This window comes from Vicugna pacos, chromosome 2, assembly GCF_048564905.1.
Source record: "Vicugna pacos chromosome 2, VicPac4, whole genome shotgun sequence".
Lineage (NCBI taxonomy): Eukaryota > Metazoa > Chordata > Mammalia > Artiodactyla > Camelidae > Vicugna > Vicugna pacos.
This window is the reverse complement of record NC_132988.1, coordinates 71,141,673-71,169,205: the sequence shown is the minus strand read 5'-3', so window position 1 is coordinate 71,169,205 and position 27,533 is coordinate 71,141,673. Positions and strand designations below refer to the sequence as shown.

General features: G+C 37.7%; 1 protein-coding gene and 1 long non-coding RNA gene across 3 annotated transcripts in view; one reads left to right on the top strand and one right to left on the bottom strand.

The window, feature by feature from the left end:
• Positions 1–1,444: 1,444 nt before the first annotated feature.
• On the bottom strand, positions 1,445–21,402 carry EREG (epiregulin). Its single transcript, XM_031684019.2, has 5 exons — positions 21,272–21,402; positions 9,406–9,492; positions 7,397–7,520; positions 6,618–6,767; positions 1,445–4,731 (listed from the first exon to the last, which is right to left on the bottom strand). Exons 1-5 carry the CDS (start codon positions 21,321–21,323, stop codon positions 4,650–4,652), a joined length of 495 nt encoding a protein of 164 aa, XP_031539879.2. The 5' UTR covers positions 21,324–21,402; the 3' UTR covers positions 1,445–4,649.
• The window catches only part of LOC140686802 (uncharacterized), a 143,702-nt gene continuing 137,411 nt past the window's right edge, over positions 21,243–27,533 (top strand). For both annotated transcript variants that reach the window (XR_012060736.1, XR_012060734.1), the window contains exon 1: positions 21,243–21,334. This is a non-coding gene — a long non-coding RNA (uncharacterized lncRNA). The remainder of the gene's footprint in view (positions 21,335–27,533) is intronic.

Here is a 27,533-nt window from a genome sequence, read left to right as displayed (position 1 = left end):
ATATATTCTAGAATTGACCAAAGTCAAATTCAGTGCCTACAATATCCTCTTCTTTAAAAATTGCAATATCCTATCTAACTCTGGTTTTCTGGATTTTTTTTCTTTCTGCATAATGTATTCAAAATGATTGATTCCATTGTTGCTGTAAAAAGTTTAAGGTAAATCCTCTCTGAAATCTCTTGAAAGTGAGCCATTTCAGCACCTTCCAGAAGACCAGGTTTTTGGCTTTGAGATATAAGAAATATGAAGTTGAATTTAACTGAATGAGAACGTTGTAGAAGGAACACATTTTGAGGGGAATGTAAGCTTTTGAACATGTTACCTTTTAATGTCCAATGGCTATCCAAGTGGAGATATTAGATGGGTAGTTGGATAATGAATCTGGGACTCAGGAAAAACATTAAGGCTAGGACTGATCAGTATACTGATGACAATTAAAGGCATAAGACTGTGTGGAATAGAGAGTGGCTGTAGAGCACAAAATTTCCAAGACTGAGATCTGGGGGCCCTCTAGCATTTACAAATCAGAGGTGGGGAATGGAAGATATTAAGGAAGATCCAGCATGCAGCTGAAAACAGGTGAAAAACCAGATGAGTGTGGCATCCTGGAAGCCAAGAGGCTAAATTGCTTTAAGAAGTTTTTTTCTTAATTAACCCTTTGGGTTCTCAGACATGGAACAGAGTCAATCTGATGAGGTCCCAAGAATTTCATTTTACAAGAATTTCTGTTTCTTCCCCACAAAATTCTAAACTAAATCTCAGACTAATTCCTTATGATGGTTTGTTCTGCTGCCTCTGACATGGCCAGAGCTGCAGTAGAACTGGGGATGGGAAGACCTTGTTTCTCATGCCAGGTTCATCTCTTACTACCACTGTGACCCTGGACAAATTAGTTTACCTCCACGGAAAATGGTCATGGCTCTGCCTCCCTGCCCTACCCACAGGCTAATGAAATGGCCCAGGGAACTAATAAACGGGCAAAGCACCCTACAGATTGTTGAAGCACGGACCTCGGAAGCCATTGCTCTGACAGACGTTCAGAGGACCGTTTCCTGCTCTGAAGGCTTGGGAAAGCCAAGCCTCTTGGTTGGCAGATGCTGAGGGAATCACAGGACATTCTTCTGGCTGATGCGTCCTTTCAAAAGTTATTTCTCAGTGGGACAGCTATTCATTTTAGAAATACTTTCAAAAATACCCTTTAAAATATTCTTTTAAAAAATACTAACCCCTACATGATTAATGTAGTTCCTTATATTTCAAAGAAATTCATCACTATAGTAGGCTACAAAATATGATAAATTTATATAATGCTTTCTGAAACTAAAGCCATATGTCTTTATATCAAAACATATTGTAGACCTGTCACTGCTTTGAAATCCTTTAATGTAATATGGAAAAAAGAAAAAAAAAAACAAAGAAAGAGACCATATTTATCAGTGACATTTTTAATGCAAGGTGTTTAATGCATTTTTATTTTTCAATTGTTTTTTCCAGGTTCCAACAAAAATAAATAAAAATTAATAATATATTATAAGTATCTATATTCTCCTTCAAAATCTTAAGGTACACAATTATCAAAGCTGATATTGAACACAAACAAATTGATACAATTCAGTACTCTCATAAAATTCACTGTCAAATAAGTTACTTTAAACTGTATACAATACAACTTTATGTTCCATAGCATCTTTAATATAAGCTGTATACCAAAATGGCTCTTAAGACTTGAAAAGTGCAATTACAGAGTGCAAAAAAAGCAGAGAGAAACTCACTGTCTTACATTTAGTATCATCCAATTTGAATAACATATATTTTGGATAAATTTATTCTTCAGTTAAAAGATTAAACTGTATTCCAGCAACGCTGTGCATACAAATTGTTATTCCCCCTTTGCCCATATGAATAAGAGTAGAAAAAGATTAGAAAATATCGAAATATTGGGCAGCCAATTAAACACATTTTCCCCCAAATGTCTACAGAATGAATATTGCAGCAAAAATGGCAAGGTGGGTCAGACAGGAGTTTTTAAAAACTATGTTATTACATTCAACAGAAATTAGAAACTAGTATGTATTTGCTACATAAAAATTGATTGATTTGTTATCTCACGGCAGTTGAATTTAGTTAACTCTCTTCTCAAAGACTCAAAAATAAAAATCTGTCATACTAGTGCACCATTTCTCCGCTTGCTTTGACTTTGGCAAATATAAGAGTAAAAGAATGTCCAAAAGAACAGTAGCATTTGATTGTATTTTTAATATTTAATATATTACGCAAATTTTAACTACGAGGTTGAATCTTGTACCAATCACAGAACTTTATGTCTCCGGTTATAGAGTACGTCAACTGGGTTACTGTGTGGCCTTGGTCGAAAGCCACAAATTATGCATTTATGCATTGGGTTTGCATTTGTTCTCATGGCCCCTTCTGGAAATACATATAGTGAGAAATATGTAGAATAAGGAAGATAGACTAAATGTGAGCCAAAATTTTTCCACTGTTTGTAGGAAACATGAGCTGATAGCAATCATTTTTCAAGTTTGCTCAGCATTATCCTCATTAAAACAATGATTTTTTTTTCACCCATTAAAGAGATCTGTGTCAAACCTTTTTATCATTCAATATGCATTTATAAGAAAAAATTTAACTTTTGCAGGGGTTAGCTTTTTAAGCATTCTTAAAGAAAGATTAAAAAACATCCTAAAATACTACTTAACATTAATTATGTAGTATGAACTGAGATGCTTAAGATAAACCAATATGACTCTCTTTTTGTCATAAAATAAATAGATTGTAGTTAACTTCTTGGTTCGTCAAGAAATTTTCTTTGAAGCAATCAAGATTACTCAAAATAAGCAAACCTCCTTTACATGCAGTAGATGTCAATAAGTGTGTGCAGGATTTAAGCTGTATTAGTGAGAAACAGAAAAATCCTTTTAGATCTTACTGAATTTTATTCAATTTCTCTTTATCTTGTTTTTAAGTTTTATATATTGTTGATAGAGCAACAAAAGATGGTTTTATCTGTTTGTTCTCCTAACAGTGAGGGCCAGACCCAGGACTTTGGATGACAGTCACATGAATGCACCAGGGTATATAAGGCAGGAATACGTATGGAGGCAAATCCTGGCACCTGGCACTTTAGAAGTCAGCCATCACTTACTTACTTCCTCTTTGTTGCCCTAGCATATTCCAAGAAAAAAGGTGAAAGAAGAGATCGTCCCTGACCAGGTATGGGATCCTGAAACATTGTCCCCAAAGGTCCAGCATTCAATAACACAGTCTCCCAGGAGACTGAAGGTGGTGACAGATGTGCCTCCTTATGTGGTTGTGCCAAGTACCCTTACGAACTCACTGAGACCATGGGCTCAGAGCATAGGAGAAATCTTAGTCTCTTTCAAAAAGTAAAAGACAAACAACAGGACCCCGGTTTCATCTCAGCCTCCACAGGAAGGTGTGGTTAAGCCTCCACATTTTAAAAGTTTTCAAATGAATGTATTCATTTGGAAAAATACACTAGGATATTTTTCATATTTTCCCCACTTCTCTGATCAGGATGTAATTTTAAATATATCATTTTAAATTTTAGAGGAAGCTACTTACTGCATTGTTTTAAGTTTAAACTCTCTTGAATAGAAAATGAAATAACTGTATTTCCAACTTTAGACAATATATAGTACTACTGTCTTACAGTACTTAAAATAATAATTTAAATAATATCAGTCCGTCAGATCTTGGACTATGATTTAAACTTAGAATTCTTCAGCAAAGTCCCTGGAGAAATAGTCTTAAACAGAAGCACGGATTTTGGCTTCATGTGTGAATTATTTTTTTATCTCATGAGCAACAGTTAGCTCACATAAATGTCGTACTAAAAAAAAAAACAAACAAACTGTGAAGCTATAAAATACTATTTACATAAAAGATGGTATAAAATAAAGTTCTCAGTTCATTTTCTTATGGAGAATCTGCTACAGGGTTGACGAGCATCTTCGGAGTTGTGGGTTAGAATAGAGAACTGTCCACTTTCCCTCCAGGTGGATTAAGAGCAAGTTACAGCTAAAGATACAGGTGGAGGGGGGATAGCCTCCTGGGTTTAGTTTGTTTCCAGTGTGTAGCATGTAGCACACGATCTATATTTGCTTCTCCCCAGTTCCCACAGCATTACTGTTTTAATACATGCCCCAGTGGTGCCAACTTTTACATCAAACTATGATATAGTCAAAACAATTATCATTGATTTGAGGAGCAGAAAAATATACTTATTAAATTGATTTGACTGTATATCTAGGCGTACAGAAATCTGTCATTTGCTGATACTTCTTAACAACGAACGGGGCATCACCTTCTCCTGAGTTTTACGCAGACAGTAAATATGCTTTGAAGCTTTCAGTAAAGCATTTAGCCCAGGAAATAACTTTTTTTTACAAAAATAACCATTTTCTTTCTACATTAAATATTGTGTATACATTATACATTAGCAAATAGTCTGTCAAAAATAAAACAAAAATAAAAACTTTTCTTAGTATATTAAAAATACATCATTGTTGACTTAACACATGACCCCACATAAGTATTATTAATAAAATAGGAATATTAACATAATTAGCCATGCAGTGCATCCCTGCTCAGAAGCTTAATGGCACCATTCAGACTTGTGGCAACGTCGGCTCCCCTGAGGTCACTCTTTCATATTCCTTCTTTGGTTCTTTGCCTTTTCGATTTCTATACCTAGAAATATTCAGAAATGAAGCTGTTAGCACTGTAGTTCACCGTAATAAGAACAAAGTATGCTAACAAAAGAAACAAATATATGCACTCAAAAGGTACATTAGCATAGTGTTTCCAAAATGACAGAGGTGAAGAGGTTTAGGTTGGACACGAGAGAAAAAGAGGGGAGGAGGGGTTAGTATTTATGGACAAACAATTTTGGGAGGAAATGGTGAAATGCAGTTAAAGGACTTCTCAGAGGCTTTCACATTAGATGATGAAATTGTAAAATTCCAGGAAAGCATGTGACCACATTAAATCCTCGGCTGTTTTAGCATTTTTTCTTTTTCTGTCTTCCCTTCTCTTTCTTTCTTTCTTCCATTCTTTCTTCCTTCCTTCATTTCTTTCCTTCCTTCTTTCCTTCCTTCCTTCCTTCCTTTCCTTTCCTTCCTTCCTTCTTTCCTTTATTATTAAAGTACACATATTCTGAATATCACACTACATTATTACATTCTACCCATCACAATGATGTCAATCATTAGGTGACTGACAATGTTCCAAGTGCTTTATGGTCATTATTTATTTTATACACACATTTATCATTATCATCTTCATTTTACAGACAAAGAAAGTGAAGTACAAATGGGTTACATAACCTAGCCAAGTTCTTCCATCTAGGATTCATATATTTATCATGATTCAGAATCTTCATTTACTCAATCATTAAAGCTATCTTCCTAATACTCTGAATTCATTTTCTACCCATTTTGGAGATAAAGCGTGTAGCCCTGAGGAAACTGCATAATGTTTTTGCTTAAGAGAAGAATAAGATTAGAAAGTTTTTATTTAGGCTCAGTTCTGCCACTTATCAGCTAAATGAGCTGGACCATCCCAATTGACCTCTCTGGGTCTCATTTTCCCCCCTTTATAAAGAAAAGGATTGTAGTCAAAGACCTTTCAAGTGTATTTCAGTTTTAGTAATATGCAGTTCTGTGACTATAACTAACTTAAAAAGGCATTATCATTTGATGAATACTTAGAATCAAACATGGGCAAAATAAATTTAATCTTGTAATAACAGCACCCTTTCAGGCTTTCAAAGTAAAGGTGCATTACTTTCAGCAAAAAATAAAATAAAATTCACTCAAACCTACCCTAAAACATTTGTATCAGTTCCAAAATAAGAAGGATTTCATGGAGACATTTTACAGGCAGTTATTATTAATTAAGTCACACTATTCCCAAATCCTGATCCTAATCCTAAAAAACTGACAATCCGATGGACTGTCAGTAGTTTCAGTGCCCACTCTATATTCTATCAGTTATCAGCATATGTCAGTACAATATTGTACATGAAGATGGAGTGATGAAGATGGAGGTTCTGGGGACTGACATAAACCAGTTTTTAAAATTAAACTTTTATAATTACCTGGAAACTCATTTCTACTAGTCTGCCTTAAATTTCAAAATCTTAAGCCTCGGGGTTACTGATTTATAAAACGTGTTTTATGAAATACAAAATTTGACCTACTAAATTAAATACAAGTGACTAAGTTTAACATTGGCATGGTACCTTACGGTTTACTTTCACATGTGTTATATTCAATACTGAAAGCAGTTCTGTCATTCATGTAGGATAAGGATTTCCATCTGTATTTTATAGAGGAAGGAATTGATACTCCCAGCTTGACTTGCATAAAGTCACAGAGATAATAAATAACAGAGCCAATAATATAGTCAAATCCAGACATTCGGCTGCTAAAACTTCTTTACAAATATCATCAGTCCAGAGTCTGTCTTATCCCACTAAATAATGCTTTGCCGTATTTTTATCCAGTTTGTAATGTATTGTATAAATGTAACTTACAAAAGTAGAATGTTAAAAAAAAAAGAAAACGCTGGCTTACCATCTGCAGAAATAATACATGGAACCAGCGACTATGACGAGGAACAAGATAACAAGAATCACAGTCAAAGCCACATATTCTTTGCTCAGAGGTTGTTGGACGGTTAAAAAGAAGTGTTCGCATCGGACACCGGTGTAACCCACTTCACACCTAAAGGAAAATGCACAGAAAGATCAGTTATTTAAAAAAGGAATCATGGTTCTGAATTAGTTTGGTAAGAGCTAAGAGCTAATCTCACACTATCATGCAAGGTTTGCCAAAAGTTGTAACGATGAATTCAAAGGCTGACCTTAAACCTGGGCCAGCTTTGATAAAAGAGCCCCACATAGCCCTCAAGCTCAGTTGTGGTAGTAAAACGATAGTCTGATTCAGCTGCTGAGGTGGCTGAAAACGGTGCCTTTTAAGTTTTGTAGGTTTGAGGTGCTTTTCGTATAAATCAGTGGAATCAATTCTTGTAACAGTGGCTGGCACATAAGCCCAGTGAAAAGATTAAAAGCTCAGCTGCTACTGTGGCAAGTGTGAGAGGAAGGCACCGGAAGCCCTCCCCATTCTGCACCCCCAAAGAATCTGTACAATTTGATAATTATTGTTGGTTCTACTATTTGTTCCCTAGTTTAAAAAAAAATCACTTAATAAAGTTTTTAATAGTACATATAAACGGCATGCCGATAGTACATATAAGTTGCAGCCCATGAAAATAATAGAGTAACTTAAAAAAAAAAAAGAGAAATACAGTTTTTTTAAAAATTGCTTCTGTTTGTTTGTATTTGGCATATTACCTGCAGTAATTTTCACTCATGTCTACCAGGTAGATGCACTGTCCATGCAAACAGTAGCCATTCATATCAGAGCTACATTTTGTGATTGACACCTGAGCCACACGTGGATTGTCCTCTGTCTGAACTGTAAAAGAAATGCAAAGTTGAGTAAATTCTGTTGCTTCCCTTTTTTTTTTGTATGAATATATATAAGTTTATTTAATGTGAAGAACAAAATTACAGTAATAGTAATAGTTTCATTTATGTTTTTACTATTCTGATTATGAATTTCATTAACAAATGTTCTTGAAACATACCCTGATGCACTTACCAGCTCTTTTGATAGGTCATTTTTTATTTTTATTTTCTATTTTTTTTAATTTAGTTATAGTCATTTTACAATATTGTGTCAAATTCCAGTGTAGAGCACAATTTTTCAGTTATACACGAACATACGTATATTCACTGTCACATTTTTTTTCACTGTGAGCTACCACAGATCTTGTATATATTTCCTTGTGCTATGCAGTATAATCTTGTTTATCTATTCTACATTTTGAAATCCCAGTCTGTCCCTTCCCACCCTCCACCCCCTTGGCAACCCACAAGTTTGTATTCTATGTTTATGAGTCTGTTTCTGTTTTGTATTTATGTTTTTGGTTTTTTTTTAGATTTCACATATGAGCAATCTCATATAGTATTTTTCTTTCTCTTTCTGGCTTACTTCACTTAGAATGACATTCTCCAGGGACACACATGTTGCTGCAAATGCTGTTATGTTGTCGGTTTTTATGGCTAAATAGTATTCCATTGTATAAATATACCACATTTTCTTTATCCAGTCATCTGTTGATGGACATTTAGGCTGTTTCCATGTCTCGGCTACTGTAAATAGTGCTGCTATGAACATTGGGGTGCAGGTGTCATTTGGAAGTAGGGTTCCTTCTGGATATGTGCCCGGGAGCGGGATTCCTGGGTCATACGGTAAGTCTATTCCGAGTCTTTTAAGGAATCTCCATACTGTTTTCCACAGTGGCTGCACCAAACTGCATTCCCACCAGCAGTGTTGCTTTCTTTAAAGTAGTAATAAGCCTTTCATAATAGTAACCACTGAGCTGCTATAACAAAGCTGGTCAGGTATTTTCAGGACTAGGAAGTCACTGTGATTACCAATAAACACACACCTGACCCCCTAAAAACTGTCCAACAGACTAAACAAAACAAAATAAAGCCTGGGGATATAATTCCCAGAAGACAACCTTTAAGGATAGAAAAGGTAAGCTTAAGACATATACATAAAAATCACAGTTATTCACTTATCCAGACAAAGTCAGTGTGATTTTTTCAAATCTCAAAATAATCCTGACATTACTCCAAAAGCAACAGCAGGCTGAATCCACTAATTAATTTAAGAAAGCTTAATTCTATAGTGGGTTTTAAGCCAGCAAGGCCTGTCTGTGTGTGCGTTCCCAATCTTTTGAGGTTTGGGAAATCAATCAAAGTCTCCCAACATCTCTAAAGATGAGACCTGACATGAACTAGACAAACTGAGTTATAAAAGCCTTGGCTACATAAATACAGCAATAAAAGCAGGAGCCTCTTTAGAATAATGTTGCAACCTACACATAAAATACAATTTAGAATATTTTAGATATTAAAATGTGAAATATGCTTGTGAAACAGTCACACAAAGTATCTTGAACAAAGCATCCTGAGTGTAATACTCTTGTTTAAATAACCAAAAAAAGGAAGGGAGGAAGACCAAACCTCTAGAGAGTGCTGATTTTCTTTGTTCCTTACCTCTTTAAGATCAAATCTTTATATATAACTAGATGTCCAGTCCCTCTGCCTCCGGTTATTCCTTTATATAATTTTTTCAGATCACTAGTTCATTGGAGGGGGGATGTTTTAACAATTCTTCTGTTATCCCCTCCTTTTTTCCCCACTATCATGTATTTATAGTCTTTGAGTTTATATTTCTGCTAAGAACGTGTAATTCTTTGATGCAACACCAACAAATCTGGGCTTACCTAAAGCTGTGCAGTTATCTTCGGACTCTCCTGGGATACATGAAGGAATCACTGTTGTACTGAGCACTGCTTGTAGAAGGTGGAAACCTATTTATGGAGGAAAATCAAATATATAAATAATGCTGCAAAGAAAGAAATCCTGATCAGATTTCTACATAATTACAGTATTTATAGTTTTTTAATTAAATCATAAATTTGGCCCATCAAAACTGTAAAAGAAAGTAATTCATGGAAATAGGAATATAATTGAAAATAAATGAACCCCTCGCTCCTCTTTCTATGGGTAAAAGCCCTGGCATTGTATTCAGAGTTATAGACTGGACTTGCTCTAAATATTTCACAGTAACCTTTTCAAAGACCTGATTTTGAAGTTTGATTTCTTAAGAAGCTTAGCAATTGGAAAATTGGAAAATTTCCACTGTTTGACCCATGATGTGTTCAGAGCAATGCTCCAAGCCAGAACCTATCACAAAAGAAGCCTTCAAATTAAAAAATCAGCTTCTATGTATGGTAACAACAAAACGGAACTCTCAACCTCAGATAAATTAGTTATCCCTTTAAGCACCTAAGTTACTCTTTGCTTTCCACATGAAAGTAGCTTTTAATTAATAAAGTGTAATCTAAAGTCAGAACATATCTCATCTAACACGGGAATGAACACGCGTGCTGGATGGACCACAGTGAGCCCTAGAATCCACCCCTAGAATCCGGTCAGCCCAGGAAGAGGTTAAACAAAGCCTTGTCATCATCTGTCTCCCCTGAAAAGACAAATGTTGGAAAACAGGCACCAGAATGACTCAAGTGGTTTCTGAATCGCATAGAAAGTATAAGAAGAATCCTTTTAATTGCACGGATGTTTACTGAAGAGAGTTTGGCCTCTTTTTCTTAAAAGTCATCTATTTGCTCTTCAGTCACTCTTTCCAGGCTCTGTGAGTAACCGTTGTATAATAAATATTATTGGTGGTGGTGGTGGTGGTGGTAGTTGGCAGCCGTTAGCATTTCTTGAACATGCACTACATGAAGGCATGGTTCTACCCTCCTTACCTATATTGTCCCATTTAATCCACTCACTCACTCTTTGAAGAAGATACAACTGTTCTCCCCATTAGACATATGAGAAAACTGAGACATAAAGAGTTTAAGTATCTTTCCCAAGAGTACACAGCAATGTCTTTAATGGGCCACATTATAGATTTGGAAACAGGCAATAATACTAGAGTCTAATGGGCTTGGACATCACAGGGAACAAACGTGGATAAATGTAATTGAAGCAGATTATTTAACCCCATAAGGAGGCAACAAAACATGGTGGAAAGGCAATCCTGGGAGAAAACTCAGGCTATGTAACTTTGGACAAATTAATTAACTTCTCCAGATCTTAATTTTCCCTACTTTATAGAGTTTTGGGGAGAATTAAGTGAAATGATATTTTTCTGAAACGTCCAACATACCAGAGACTTGATGAATGGTCCATGACACTCAACATCCAGCAGCAGTATATGTGGGTAGTGCCCTCTGCTGGTCAATAACAAGGTTATAAATCGCTCTGTAATTTGATACTTTAAAGGATAATTAAATCTAAGTAATAAAGAATTTTATTTTTTCTCAACAGAGGAGGTATGTATATGTTAAGAAAACTGCACATTCTCTGGGTAAAACAAAAATTTAAAACTAAATTACACAAGAGCATCAAAGTTTGAGATTTCTTATGTTTCAAACTTGACACATAACAATCCTGCGAAGTAGTTATTAGCCCCAAACAACCTCAACCCAGATAAATTGTCTTGTCCAAGATCAATTATCTAGTGACCATAGAAAGTAAAACTTAGGAATCTATCTTTTGACATCGTCTCATAACCTTTCAATGATTTGAAAGTACCTTTTGAAAAGTTTAGAACTATCTCCTTCCCACTCCATATTTCTCCTACAATATAAGTAATGCTTCAATTGCTGTTACGGAGTTGGGGTAGGGTGGAAATCATCTTTCTTAAATGACAAAAAAATTGCTAAAGTTTGGATTTCACTGTCAGTTGAACAAAGATGGAGAAAGATGACTTTGTCCACATGGTCTTCTTGAGAGAATGAACTAGATTCTCATCCAAGCCAATTTTGTTCTACTTCTCAATATAATTTTGACCTGCACTTTCACTTCTGAAGAGTTCTCGATGTGTGCTTTTACATCCATGAAGCTCCTCCATGCTTCTTCAGTGATGGGAGGAGATATTACCAATTCTCCCACTGCAAAAGGGCCATCCAGGTCCATGGTGCAAATGCACATTTCTCTACCTGCAAAGAATCGTTTCTTTATCCTTAGCACAAATTAGACCCTAGTCTTTCCTGTTCGGAATTGCTTACAACTGCAATCTGCAACTATTATAGAATTAAGCTAATTTCTTTAAGGTGTTGCTTTGTAGTCTTTTTTTTTTCCCCCTCAAAGGTTTTTAGTATTGTTAGTTTTTCTACTGTTGGAAACTGTGTTCCAGCTGGCCAGGCCACAAGTGAAATATTTGCCTTTATGAATTAAAGAATGTACAGGGCAGGGCGTGCCTCTACAAAAACTGGGCTGGCCTAACCTGTGACGCTCCCTTGGACATAGTCCATCACTCAGGATGGTTTCTGTCAGACTTGATACGTTAATCCAACATCCGGGTATTTTACAGAAGAAACTATAAATAATTTTAAATGCTTCTATCAAATGAAAGTGTTTAGACTACAGTTCCAACAGATGTACATAGCCAACAAACTAGCAAAATTGGTTCTAAATCATGTGTCCATCTACACAGCTCTATTGCTTTAAAAGAGTGGTTCTTAAGCTTCCCTCAACTTCATCTCTGCCCCTGAGTGTTGCCAAATACAGTAAAGGAGTAAGTGGAAGTAATCAAAAGACTGAAACAACCCAGCCACGGACAATTTTGATATCCACCACCCTGTCACCCTTATAAATCACAACTCATTATTTTAAAGTCATACAGGGAAAGAATAGATGCTAAAGTCATATCCATATATTCCATTAATCTTTCAGCTTTTCATGACATTACTGTCATTTGACCATGATAATCTTTCTGTAATTCAACTGCAAATACTACATTTGAGTTTTTGATCTTGACCATGGGTCCTTGCTAAGAAAATAATTCACTATGATGTTAAAGATTCTGAAATACCAGAGGGTCAGTAAACAGATCTGGTGGCCAGCTCCACCTTGGTAACTAAGACACAGAAGAATTCTGTTCTAAATGATAATGGGGCAGAGGATCTGAAAACTCAAAACTGGCCGTTGGAACATCTATTTCAATAATGTTATGAAAATAAAAGTCCCTTTGGAGGCCACTATTTCTGTTAAATTTCCAAATGGGCTTCAGGTGTCTAAAGCTCCTGTCCATCTGTCTACCTTCACCTTTCAGGGATTTGTTTCAGTGAAATGGCCAACTGTGCCAGCAGGAAGTGATGCCGATGACTCACAGGATACAAATCACCTCTACTCTGTGAGTCAGAGCCGAGCCCACACCTTACACAACACCGGGGACAACGTGTGGGAGAGGCTGAGTACCACCACCCCAGTAGGGGATACTAAACGTCGTGGGCCCCGAGCACTAAGTAAGAAGTGCTTGCGTGAAAGTCAGGAGGAGTGACAGATGTAGAAAACATCCTTTTCATTGCATATGGTTTCTTTTGTCCTTGTTTCCTTATGGCCACACAGAGGGGCCATCTAGAAGGAGACTGACATTTGGTGACTGGCTGACCAAACCTATTCTGCAATAATCTTGACGTTCTCAGAAATAAAACGACTTTCCTGAATAACAATCAAGCAAATACAAATGATCTCAAATAAAATGAGACAGGTTGCAGAATGAAAGGAATGCACTTTATTTTCCCAATTGAACCTTTTAAGATATTTAGACCAGAACAGCAAATTCAAATGAATCATAGTATTTGTCCAGCCCAAACAGGCAGCAGAATCTGCTCTGTTCACACTTCTGCTGTGGTCACCTGCCTGTGTGCTCATGGACTGTTAGTTCTCTACCTTCTCCACGGCAGTCTGTGATTTTAGGATTTGTCTGTAACGTAGCAGGCTTGTTAGGTCTTGTATGCTTTCAAGGAGTGAATATGCTGTCACCGTTTCTAGATGTCTTTTTGTTTTAAATTAAATTCCACTATTAGATAAAGTCATGCCCCACTTGGTTAAAATAATAGCAAATTCTTTATCGCATCAGACACTGAAAATAATTAATGTCAGTTCTTTCTAGTAACAGTCTATTTTTCAGAGACTAGTGTACAAATATATATATATATATATATCTCATTATATATATATATATGTATCTGTATATTGTAAACCTTGCCTTCTACCATCAATCATTTTCTTCCTACAGTTTTTCAGTGTTACCCTTATAACTAAGCTTCATTAAAAGAGATTAAAAACAGGATAACGAGATGAAACCAGAGGTTGATATAATAATGGGTTACAAATAAATCTTTTAATTTTGAGTTTCAAATACAGTCATAAGATCTCCCTTGTCAAGTGTCAAGAAAAGATTTAATAGGCTGCATTTTTCAATTCATAGGCATTAAATCAAACCCTTCAATTTCAGTAGTAATTTCTAAATCATACTTCAAAGCGCTCATACAGTTCAGTGATCATACAATACTGTAGCTAAAGCTACTCAAATCAAGAATCAGTGAGTCAAAATATAAGAGTATAGTTTACTTTGGCCTAAACATGGATTTAAAGGTGTATGTCTTATTCATAATGGAAATGTCCTCCTAAGGCAGGAGAAAGCACATCAGCTACTGGATAAAACTACTGTACACTTAATTTATATTGATCTGGGTGCTTTGGAACTTTGTGACTAAGAGCTCTAAATATGGGAATTGCAGCCCCTACAACCAAAGATTCATGTCTAGAATATTACTTCAAACGGTCTATTGAAAATATGTATTTTTTTCTTCAAGATAATGTTACATGGTAGGGTCTTTTTATAAACTTTTCTATCTTTATTCTCTTCCATGTTGTTTCTCACACTTACCCCTATTGATCCAATTCAGAAATTTAAATTTCTATTACTTTACTGTTTTGACATAAAAATCTCCTAAAGGAGCAGCAGTTTGGATTATAAATGTTTGCCATTTAACTTTTTTCCCATTATGGTCGTATTGCATCCTAAGGGTTTGAAGACTTAATGACATTTTTTAAACCATATTGACTATCTTATCATTCGTTCTTTTATATAGAAGCCTATTGCCAAAAAATGAATTTGCATAAGGATACAGTTTTAATCAGTGATCATCAAAACACAAAAAGAGAAAATGAGTACATAAAAGATGATTTTAAAAGCCTCAAAGTGAATCGCTTTTCATTGAAAGAATCGATGTAATGCACCTAGCACAACGGAAGCTGCTGAGAAACTTTATTGTGTGGAAATACATTTTTTGGTTAACACTGGAGACTTCAGCTTCCATGAGAAGCATGTATGCACCTGTAGTATGACAGGAGGGTGGGAAGGGCTTAGTCATACTCAATAAATGGGGAAGAAGGAGGGCGCAGCTTAGCCTTTGCTTACTTTTAGTAACTACATGTCTCAGTAATATCTGTTCAATAAATATCTACTGATATTTTTCTAGATGCAAGATACTGAACAAGATGCTGAAAGGAAAACTGATGCAAAGGATAGAGTTCTTGTTCTAAATAGAGTTAGTGAGGCTAGATACCAGGGAGAGGGAAGGAGAGAATTCACAGATGATGCCAAGTTTCTGGCCAGAAAATCTCCAGGGAGGTGGAGCCATTAGAAGAGTAGACGACACAGCCAGGATAGAAGGTTCATGGTGGCATTTGTAGCTAGTCCACAGGACGGGAGGACTTAATGAGTGAAGGGATTTGAGTTTGTAGCTCATATGTCCTCTATGTATATTTATGAGGCCCTTGGGAAGACAGATCTTGAGTAAAAGAATAAGAATGGAGTCGATGGAGTCTATTTGAAAGTCATATGACGAACTACCACCTTTAAAGGCCTAGGAGTCATTTAAATGTTCCAAGGGAAATAGTATGGAATGGCAAATAATAAAAGTTTGGGAAATATGTGATAAGGAGTGGATAGAAATGGCCAAGGAAACTGGAGAAAAAAGGAAGTTCAGTCTCGTGGGAGACAAGAGAACAGAGTTATCAAAGGAGGCACAGAGTGGTCAGCAATGCGATGACTGAAGAAAGGAGGAGTGACTGGATCGTGAATAATATTCATCATTGTTCAGGGCCAATGGTGCCGAAGTCAGCAATAAAAATTGCTAACTTGTTTTTTTAACACTAGAATTGGTTTTATATTTGCATCCAGCTTATCGTTAATATGATTTTTTTCTTCCTTGGTAACTCACTGATTACTGATTACTAAAACTGTGAATCATGAGTGGCAATGTGTTATAGCAATGGAAAACACATTAGCTAGTGCTTCCCACCCTAGTGTAATTTTGTCAGCCAGGGACATTTAGCAATGTCTGGAGACATTTTTGATTGTCATAACTGGCCTGGGAGGCGGGGGTGGGGGTGCTCCTGACATCTAGTGGGTAGCGGCCAGGGTCTCTGCTAAACACCCTGCAGTGGATCGGACAGTCCACAACAAAGAATTATCCAGTCCACAATGTAAATAGACCCGAGGCTGAAAAACCTTGCATTAGATCCGTAAGATACAGAATCTAGTTCTAGCTCAGATACTAAGTTTATCCCTCTGCAGCTGGGTTTCCTTATCTCTAAAAACAGCACCCATGAGTAGGGTGGAGTAGAGGGGGAGATGGAATTTAGATCAGGTTACTCTAAGTTTCCTTTCATTTCTAAAACGGTACTTTTTTTTTTCTTACTGACTATCCATCACTCAGTCATTTCACTGACCCAGCCTCTCACTCTGTCTCTCTCATACGCAGACACATAGACACACACACATACACAACACACACACACAAACACACACACACACACACACACACACACAGTGCTGATATACTTAAATTTTTTTGGCATACCATCAGTGAATACAGACTCCATTAAGAGAAATGGGAAAAATAAGGAAGAAAAATTATTCAACTTTATTATTAAATAGAATTGAATTTTCAAGAACTATTGCTTAATCAGAATATTTTGCCTCTCAGCACATTTTCAAAGAACAGCTGGTTGAGTCAAAATATAGTGCTGAGAACTCGGAATAAGTAACCTTTTAATCATCCATCCCACAACATTTATTGGGTGATTAATATAAGTCAGTCACAATGTGAATGATAAAAGACAAGTACAGTAGTACTTAGAGAGACCGGCCAGATACACACTTACAGTGCGACGTAAGAAGAGTAGGCCCGAAGGACTCAGAGAGGTGCAAAGGGCTGGGGGCAGACTGCCCATTTATTTTCCAGTGGTGACAGAAAGATGGAGGAGAGTATCAGAGAAAGCTTAATAGTTTTCTTCAGACTTAAAGGATGAGTTGAACTTTCACCAAAAGTGAAGTGTGAGTTGGGAGTATCCGCAGTAGAGGATACAGCCTATTCAAAAATCAGCCCTTACATGCTGGGTAATTCACTTCTTTTGAATTCTGTTTTCTCATTTGTAAAATGGAAATGATTACAAAACCCTACCCGGCAAAAGGAAGTTATTATAAGGATCAAATGAGGCCTTTTTCTTAAAAAAAAAGCACTTGCTGTTGCTGCTAACAGCTCTAATTTTAAAAGTGTTTTTTTAAAAAATTAATATTATCATATTTATAATATCCATATACAATAACAATGTAGTTATTACAATCTCCATTCTACAGATGAGAAAACTGAAGCTCAAAGAGGAATAAACCTTTGTGAAAGTATGAAATAAAAGAACTGGGGTATGAAACTTGTGTTCTATATACTATGTCCCTTGATTCAAAACTATAAAGTTTGCCATACCTGAATGTGTGTGTGTGTGTGTGTACGATAATCGAGAAAGAAAGGCTCTTCTTATCGTAAGGATTTTCAAAAGGATTTGTATTTAACTCACTTTCATGCCTCAAATTTAAAATTCAGGATTTTTTGTCTAAGTGATTAAGGGTTAACGCTTTTTTTTCCTGGAGAATTATCAAGTTGTCTTGTGTATTATAAATAGTAACCTAGTTAATTAAATCATTACTTTAACCTAGAATGTCACTGCACCTTTTTTTGCCCTGTCACTAGACATCCAGTCTTACATCAACTGCATCGCCAGAGGACACTGAGTCTGTTGCATTTCTTCATTTTTTCAAAGGTTCCAGGATGGTCATACCAAGGCCATGGGTGTCACGGTGCTCCTCCCTAAGGAGCTCTCCTATTACAGCTTTGAGGAGTCTTCCCATTGTCTTCTGAAGGAATGCTCCTAACAGCAGTTACAGCCAGATGAATTAGACAATTTGCATAAGCCTGTATTCAGAGTGAGGACTGACAGATGAGAAAACCACACCTTAATTTACAGTCTCTTTAAAGAGGATTTCTTAACATGACATTTGTATCTCCTGGGTGATCATTAACCAGAAAATGCAAGCTTCTTGGGCAAAAATGGAAAGAAGACATTCAAATTCATTTTTTCCAAAGTGACTGTGTGACTATTGTTCTTTTTTTTTAGCCAAGGAAGTATGTTTATTTTCTCACTGGTAATAGAAATGTACTGTAGATTCCAACTTGGTCCCTCATATATAGTACGTTCAATTCACAGTAACACTGTAAATTGATACAGGAAATCAGTCAGTCAAAAAGGACATGGGTGTCCTTCTCTTTGATTGTTTTACTTAATTTACATCTTGGAAAACACAGCAATAAAGGCCTTGATCAACTGATGTCAATGGTTATTTCATAATAAAAGTCATTTCCAGGGTACTATGTTGATTAAAAACGCTGAATACAGGTTAAGTAAAAAATTCAACATCTCTTAGCAGAGTTAGAGGAAACAGTCACATCTTCTCTGTGCCTGATTTTGAGTGATACCATAAAGATACCATTTTTGCACATATACTGGTCCCCATAACAGGTTCTAAGCCCTGGGGCAGACGCCAGACTACTCTGGAACTTCTCTATTAGAATCAGTTATTTTTATTACATTCCTGATAACTCTGAGACCCTCCGGCTCCTTCCACATTTCTCCAGAATGACCTTGACATTTGCTATCTCTAAGTCCTGGTAGGTATCTCACTTCACTGAGCCTTAGGTTCTTCATTTGTCAAACTGGGCCAATCATACCTACCTCGTAGAGTTATTTTAAGAAGTAAATGAGATGAGATTGTAAAACACCTAACACGCGACATGGCTGGCACACAGGAGGCGTTTGGTAACTGTTAGTTCTGTTCCCAACTCCTGTATTTGGGCCTCAGTGCTGAGCCACACACCCCAATTACCTAAGTTGCTCTTGCTCGTATGGCAAGATGATGTGGAAGGCAGCTAGGGAACCTGGGTCAAAAATCCAGCCTGGAGAGGCCTGTCATCAAGTTTTCAGCCTATGATGTGTCACCTCTGGTTGTGACAACATGGGCAGTTTATAAACTCTCGGGGTCAACAGAAAAGATCTGAGGCCAGCCAGTGCCTCACTGTCATCCCTACTCCTCAGTTTTCAAGAAAGAGTGTTTATTCTGCTCACTTCTCTGTCATTGGGCAATGAAGTAGGGATGAATTGTCATTGAGATGTCATTCAGGAGCGTGTTCAAAAGTCCATTCAGATATCAGCGGACATGTTTGATTTTTAGATCAAAAGCCCCTAAACATTCATTGCAGAACTTGAGATAATAATTTCTCATCTTCATTTTGGAACAATCATAGGATGAAAAATGATAATTTAACTCCAAAATTGTGTGTTATTTAGAAATGTGTTATCTAGTTTGAGGTATCTCAACCTTTTTACTTAATGTTGAGTAAGCTAAAAGTGCCAGCTAAAAGTGAACTTTTTCATTGTAGTGCTGCTTTTCTGTGAGACTCTGGGCCAGAGTTTCCCAATACATAAAGTGAGAACATCGATATCAAATATTTATAAAATACAAAAGTAACTAAATGATTGTGGGAGTGTGTAGCAATTTAAATCTGCATGTGTTTGAGGCAAAATAGGAAAGTGAAGGTGTTTGTATTTTTTTTTTCCAGCCATAAATCAAGGTAAGTCCACAAAAAATAATAAAAAATGTTTGCCAAAATCTAAAATAAATGTCTCCTTCTTTTGAAGGATAGACATTTGAGAAAAGCATTTCTAGTTAATTTTTTGTTTGGGGGCGAGAAATGGCAATTTCAGAAATAACAGATGTTTTTGCCTTTTTCCCATGTGCCTTAGAATAAGACTATTGGACTTGCATACCTCAGTAGAGTATAGAGATATGATATGGAAATTCAAACAGGAACTTTCCTAGTGGCAGAGAAATATCTAAACAAACTGGGAAAACAGAAACTGACCTCGCTCATTTGGAAATGGGCTTGGTGGCTGATGAAATAGGTGAACTATAATTAAGTAATGCAATAAAGGACTTAAGCACTTTTATGACAACAAAAACACACACAACACATAGACTAGGTGGGTAGTAACCAGGTTATTCATAGGCTCTTGCTGTCTCAAATTAGAATATTCAATGAGTGGCCCAGAACAGATACCTGCATTGTTCAGAGCAACCTTACAGGTGGAAAAAAAAAAAAAGTGCTAAGCCATTCTGACCTCTAGGTTGATTTCTAACTCCAGGAAGTCTGTCACCTTTGTAATTTTATTCTTTTCACAGGGACTTCAAAACAAAGATAGCAAAGACACACTGAGATTCTTCTAGCAAGTCATTCTTACCAAAGTTTGGTAGAAACCACAGATCCAGTTTCCACCTATGTTCTTGAACTTGGACGAGTAAGTTACGACTATGCATAGTATGCATTTCATAAAGTCTCCCAACTCTTGAGATAAGGCATGTCGAAATAATAATTTAACTGTCACATCCTGCACAGATAGAGTTAGGGGAATTCGCCTCATAGCAATTCCAGAAAGAATTTGAGATTGGCAACTTTTATTTCCTTATTACAACTTTCATATACAAACCCCAAGTTCCACTTGAAGTTTAGGAACTAGCAATATTTTTTTTTTCAAACCAGGGAAGTTACATGAAGATTTTTTCTTTTTTCTTTTTTTTCCGTATGCACAAGAACTAAATGATCTCAAATAAGAAGACGGGCATTAAAGTACACTCAGCCACTACAAGCTCTAGGGTGTAATCAGCAGCAAGTGAAGAGCGCCTGACCGGCCTCCCGGGGCGGGGGCTGCGGGGGAAACCGGAAGCGGCAGGCCCTGGGGTCCCGCGCGGCGAGGAGCGCCGGGACCTGCCCGCGTCCCTCCCGCTCCCGGCACGCAAACACGCAAACACGCCTTTTCATTCCGTCGTGTCCGGCGCTTCAGCACCGCCGACACCGGCGCACACCTGACACAGGCGCGCACCAGCGCCCCCAGAAGCTTAACCAGGCCTGAGTTAGAAAACTGAGCGCAAGACGGAAAAGCATTTCTCTCCAAAAGGTCTTTAACTGGCGCGGGTCTTGTCGGTTCCCGCCCCCACCGCGTCTTCTCGGTCTTTGGATTTCTAGAACTGGCAAATTTTCAAAAGGAAAAGCCCAAACCTTTTCAACTTTTTATTTCGCTAAATACAGAGCTCTATGAATTCATTCATCACATATATAGCACGTTGATTTATCAATGAAAAGCATTTTGAACACAGACCCCCCCCCCCCCAGCCCTCTTCCATCCCCTGCTGGAGGGAAAGACTGATTTGCCTAACAAGAGACACCGCGTGAAGTGGAGCTCGCCTGAGCCTGGTGGGAAGCTCCGCATTGAGATGACAGCTGCCTGCAGGCCGCCTGTCCCCACTTGAGCGGCGGGCAAGGGCGGGGGACTCACCCAGGCAGAGCAGCAGCGCGGGGACCTGGCAGGCGCGGAGCGGCTCCATCATCGTCTCCTGAGGTGAGCGTCTGCGGGGCGCGGGCTGGGCGCGGGCTGGGGGGGCGCGTTGAGCAGAGCCGGAGGGGCCACGCGGCTGCCACGTCCGTCCGACAACCCGCCTGCCAGGCAAGTGAGTTCGACGGCCCCGCGCCGCGACCTTTATAAGTCTGGGGAGGGGCCGCGGGCCCGAGGACTAACTAGCGGGGTGAGGTACAAAGTGCCCAGAGTTTCATAATCGGCCCTGAGGGAGGAGTGGCCCGAGGACTGTCCGGATGTCATCCTCCCTCTGTGAACACCTGAGAGTGGCTGAGGAATGAAAAATTGCCCTTCTGGTGAGCCGGGGACTACTCCCCAAACTTTTCCATCTTCTTCTCGGGCTCCTGCGGGAGGAGGTGGGGAGCATGGACCAGAAGGGTTGGTTTGCTCCGTGGGGTCACCAGCCGGATAGTGGGTGGTGTTTTTAGTTGCTCTGGGTGACAGGCATAACCTGAATCAGTCAGCCGGCCAGCCCGAGCTGGAGCTCCCACTACATGCTTTTGGAAAGGGGTGTGTGTGTGTGTGTGTGTGTGAGACTTGTGTACATTCTTGAAATCTGTCAGTGGCTCGAGGGCTCTCCTTGTACCCGCCACCGCCCAGAGGTGTTTTTCGGGTCTGCACCTTCCTTTGCAGCCCCTCTGCTTCCTGCCTGGTACAATAGTTATGGCTTCAAAGCATAGTTATTATGAAGAAAAGCCCCTAAATTATGTTTTTTTCTGTCGTGTTTGCCATCCATCAGCCTGCTGCTTTTGATTTACTTTCCCCGAATTTTGCTTTAATCCTGTCACTCTCCAGTACAAACAAAGTATTTCAGTGACTTTCCATTAACTTTTGGACAAGGCCTGACACAAATGGGAACCCAGCAGTCTTCTCAACCTCAGCTCCCACTAGTTCACCAGACAGACGGCCCGCACCGCGGCCAGGCTGGGAAGCTCGCCGTGCCTTTGCTTACTCCCACTTTCCTCCCTGTGCTGGTGGAGTCACGGTTTGGGGAAATGGCTGCCTTTTCCTGGAGCTACTCAGATCCTACTCACTTTCACAGTTCTCCTCAAGGGCCTGGATTTCTTGAGCCTACAGGGATCTCTTTTCGTTCTGATCTCTTAACAGCTTGTATTGTTTCTCTTTGCCCTAGTCTCATAGAATTCTAGATCTGGTACTTCATACCTGATGAAATTACTTTGAATTGAATACCTTTTCTTGTTTGTCAGTCATATGTTCAGAACTGTCTGAATACATACATTGTCTTACTTGTTATTGTTATTGCATTTCCTCCGTGGGCCTAAAAACAGTGAGTCAGTTTAGCAGTACTGACAGCATATTTGAATAGAAAATTGAATCTAATGGATGTTGAAAACTCTTTGTGTTTCTACTGTTTGTTTTCTTCTTGTTGTTCCTTTCCTTGTTTTTGTTTGTTTTTTGTTTTGGCCTCTTTCTCCCTTATCTCAAGTATCTTTAGTGTCCAGAACACTCTTGTTGGAAACAAATACTTTATCTTTCTTTCAGTGGTTAGAAGATCATGGGTTCTGGATTTAGATTGTCTGCATGGGAATCCTTGGATGAGTTATTTAATCTCTCTCAGTTTCCTCACATGTAAAATAGGGTTAGTGATAGTATCTAACAGATAGGAAGGTAATGAAAGTGCTTTTTGCAGCGCTAGTACAGAGCTGGCACTCATTAAAAATACCTATTATGTTATGTCGATATAAATTAGGATGGTGCTACTTGGTTGGTAGTCAGTATTCATGAGTTAAATGAATCAATGCACAATAAGGTGGAGGGAGGGGTCTGGGTTCCTAAATCTACCTTCTGAATCCAGCAAGAAAACAGGCAGTAAGTGACTTGGCACTTAACTGCTTTTTTGTAAAAGAATAAATAGAACCAAGAAAGATGATCCTGGCAACGTCTTAGTTTTATAGAAGATTGATGGAGATCACAAGTTTGGTAAACTAGACTTAGGAAAAGGGACTCCTCACTCATAGTGGCTTTTGTTTTACAAATTGGATCTGGAAAAGAAATAGCTCAAGTGTCCGAAAAATTAAAGAATTGAGGTGTCACCTGGGAGCATTTCCTTATTCTGTGCAGTAGCACTGTCGGCACTTAACAAGGGGTGACCGGAAGAATGTCTTAGTCCTGATTAATATCTTATTTTAACCAATATAGTGTTGTGGTCTGTGTTCAAAAGGATGGGGTGAGAACACACTGGGGCGAACGGGGTCACGCGGCTACAGTCAACTCTTCAGTATTGATATGTGGCGAGGGATTTTTTTTTTCACGTTGTAGCTGATGCTTGCAAGCCTGAGATCCCATCATCATGAAAAAATCCTTGTGCTTATCCCAAAATTTTCCACAGCTATGTGCTCTTCTATGGGCTGATTTCACATGGTGTGAAGAAATCTTTTTTTTTATTAGTTCTGTGTTTACTCAATTTTCTAGCCATTAGTTTTCGAGAATGACTCCTTCATGACGCATCAGGGAAGATTTGCCTCTGCCTCCGCAGAATAGCCTTCCGTTTTAAAAAGATAATTGGGGACAATTTTCTTTAATCTTTCACTTAAATGTATATACAGAGTATGAAGTACAATCATAATTCCTCTTAAAGGCCCAAAACACATTTGAAGATAGAATAGTTTGAGAAGAAAATCAAGGCATGTAGACTCTCCCAACTAGGAAGTGACTGACGACATCAACCGGTTCAGCAGTTCCCAACCTGAGAGGTTTGGGCACTTCTTTTCTGAGTTAGTTAAGTATAAGTAATATCTATAGACTAAACATCTATCTATCTAATGCAGTTTTAAAAATATGTTGAATATTGGGATTATTAAACTGTATTCATTTAAAATTGCTAATGAATTCAGGGTGGCTTGACTGCATGTGTATTTTAATTGATACAAAGAAAACGTGTAAGCTCGATCAGGTGGGAGGATGTGGCAAAATAATCTTGTTACATTAAAAGGGGTCCTCCTAGGATACGTTAAGAAAGCCTGGACTAATGGTATCCACACACAGGCCCTAAACTGGTATCAGCAGTCAGCCTACTGCAGACCACAGCCAGATCCAGCCCTGGGCCGGACCCAAAGGACCAGCATCCAGCCTCAGACAAGAACATGGAAAAACTCACCTTTCTTCCATCTCTTACTTCTTCCCTCAAGTTAGTGCTCTTCGGGATTGCAGCTGGCACTTGTTTATTAGGAAATTACCCGCTTTTCAAAACTGACAATGGAGCACACATACTTTGGTGAATTAGCTTTTATATAACACAAAATGTTTCAAGTCTTTTACTAGCTAATTGTTAGCAAGAGCCTGGTGCAACGGAGTGGTAATGGATTGCTTTTGTTAACAATGAAGGCTTTGAAAAATATAGGAAAGTCTCCAAGATCAAATTGTTAAATTTAATATTCAAAATATGAAACTCTGTTCTATCAGATGTTAATATTTGAAAAAACTGATTTTATTCTAAATTTAGCCAAATTTAACCATGCAGGGCATTTTTAGCAAGTTCCATTTGAATGAAGAATTTATGTCTTTCATAATAATTCTTAAAATGTATATTAAATTACGTAATATCATATAAAATAGAAGTAAAGCACAAATTTCCAAGCAAAATTCTTGGCACTATATTTCCCCATAACCTTTATGAGACAGTGACTGTTTTTCTTTTCTCAACCAAAAATCAATGGACCACAATGCTATTTAGGCACATCTCTCATTGATTTATTTATTCAGCAGATATTTCTTGAATGTCTCTGTAATGGCCTTGCTGTATAGCTGGAGGCAGATACAGATATACAGCGGCATCCCTGAGCCCAAAGAACTTTTAATCCAGTTTGAGACAAAATAGAGAAAAAGAGAAGCATATATTGAATGTAGCGATACTCTCTTTATTTAAATAGCCTCTGTGATAGGCTTTTTAAAGAAGTCTTTTTCCTCTGGACTAATCCATTCTTAACTGAGAATTGGTTTAAGAATTCAAAAAGGAAAATCCTCTGTTTTTGTTTAGTATGTAATTAAAGAGAGAAGAAAATAAAAATTTAGAAAGCTTTAGAATCTAATAAATAGTAAATGATTGTTTCTCATTGATTGACTGGTAATTTGAAGGGTTTCCTTAAATTAAAAATGATTCTGACGCATTTAAAAATTTACATACAACTTGAATGTTGAGTGAGCAGTGCGGATGGCTGATTAGCTGATCAGATGAGTGAATCTACTAAGGCAATATCTTCAGTTTGTGGTTCTGTTTAGCTTCAGAACTGTAGGTGGAAAGGAACATGAACTTAGTGGATATTTGTTCTTAAATCTAAATGTGGATGGGCCTAATAATAATAATAATGAGTAATAATAACAACAACAACAATAATAATAATGACAACTAATATTTATACCTAACCTTTTTAACTCACTAGGTAATTTAAAATATAATTGCTTACTTATTCCTCAGAATCATCCTGGGAAGTCAATACATTTTTATTTCCATTTTATAGATGAGACTAAGGCAAAAAGATTAAGAAATTTGTTCAAGGCCCTTCAGCTCATAAACAGTAAGACGGGATTCAAACTTTGCAGCCTGATTCCAGCCAGCATCAAACTCTTTCATCTCCACAGTGTATCACATTTACCTGTAACAACATCCAGTTCACTGAAAGTGCAGGGTGTGTTATACCTGCGATGCTCTCATATATTTTCATTAAAATCCGCATTTCTGGAGTTTTCTAGTCTCAGATTATTTGCAAAGAGCATTCACACCCCTTTGCAGATAGTTTTTATACTCTTTCCTTAAGAAGAATGTCCTGGTACTGTTTTCCTATGAAGAAGAACATCAGGTGTGCCAGTCTCCCAGCTTCCGGTGGCAAAGCATTCATCTTACTTTTTTATTGTTCATTGTGCTTATGAAAAACATTTTACTCTGAAAATGTCACATCAAAAATGAATTTCATCAGCAGAACCCTCTGAAAAATCATTCAGTAGTCACAAAAAGTAAGAAAAAGCCAGGTACTGCATTTGATATTAGGAAGCTGGCCGAGACTGGAGCTGTTGCTTCTTGTGCTTGCCATGAGCTGTGCCCTAGTAATAGGAGAGCCTGCCCTTCCGTCACTTATGCATACCCACAGAGCATTCATTACACACTCAGAGATGATGAATTAGGAATGCAGCTATCCCTATTTAAAACACTGCTATTGCGTGTCTAGCTAATGCCTAGTGCCATGTGATTGTAAATCGCCTACATCAATGCTGCTACTTCCCATGCAACATCTTACAGTTAAAATGCTAACTCTCAAAGGCATTGATTTAAACAATCATTTTATGCTTGGTCATTCAATAAACATTTTCTGTGTCATTCAGCCACAAATCAGCCTTGGAGAAACTTTGCAATTTACAGCTAAATCATTCGCACGACTATTGCATGATGACGTACGGATTTATGGAAGTTTCACAAATATTTAATGTTAATATTCTTCTCAGGTGTGGGAAAAGGGCAAACATGCACAATAGATATTTAAGCTTGAAATTTTATTTTCTGTCAATGTCTTCAAAGATACCTGAATTATTGTCTAAATCTAAGTTCAATAAATTTAGGATTGCCTGATTTCTGCAGACCCTGGGGATAAAAGTATCTAGAAGACAGAGTGAAATGCCACAAAAATCCTAGGAATTGTTTTATGATTAATATTTTTTCTCTGTTGAGCACTACCACTAACAGACATAAAAAAAATTGCTAGCAAAGGCAATAAAACAATAGCTATTAAAGCCTTTATTTTTATTGCATTGGATATTACTGGTAATATCTATTTGACTTAGAAATTATCCCCCAATAAAATTACACATAAATGAGATTATATTCTATCTTGCAATGCATCCTACTCTATAAGGAATGATTTATGTAGTTTTTAATATTTTATTACATTGGTTCTCACACATGGCTGGACTTTAAAATCTCTTGGTCAGCTTCTAAAAAAATACTGAAGCCTGGGCCTTACTTGCCCAGAGATTCTGATTCATTTGGTTTGGACAGGGCCTCAAATGAACGTATTGTTTCTCGCAAGCAGACAGCCTGTTGTTTTAACCAAAACATGGAATGAGAGAAAGAATACTGAGCCACATGTAGTTTAGATCCAAGTTCTGGTCCTGACTGAAAATAAACTGTTATGTGATCTTGTCTAGGTCATTTAAGAGCTGTGGGCTAGATTTT

Excerpts from the sequence above, each read along its gene's own strand:
- EREG (XM_031684019.2), bottom strand. The coding sequence starts at position 21,323 with ATGATGGAGCCGCTCCGCGCCTGCCAGGTCCCCGCGCTGCTGCTCTGC. Across the intron at positions 9,493-21,271 it reads CGCGCTGCTGCTCTGCCTGG|GTTTCCACCTTCTACAAGCA; the intron begins GTGAGTCCCCCG and ends CTCCATAAATAG. Across the intron at positions 4,732-6,617 it reads ATGTATTATTTCTGCAGATG|GTATAGAAATCGAAAAGGCA; the intron begins GTAAGCCAGCGT and ends GAATATTTCTAG.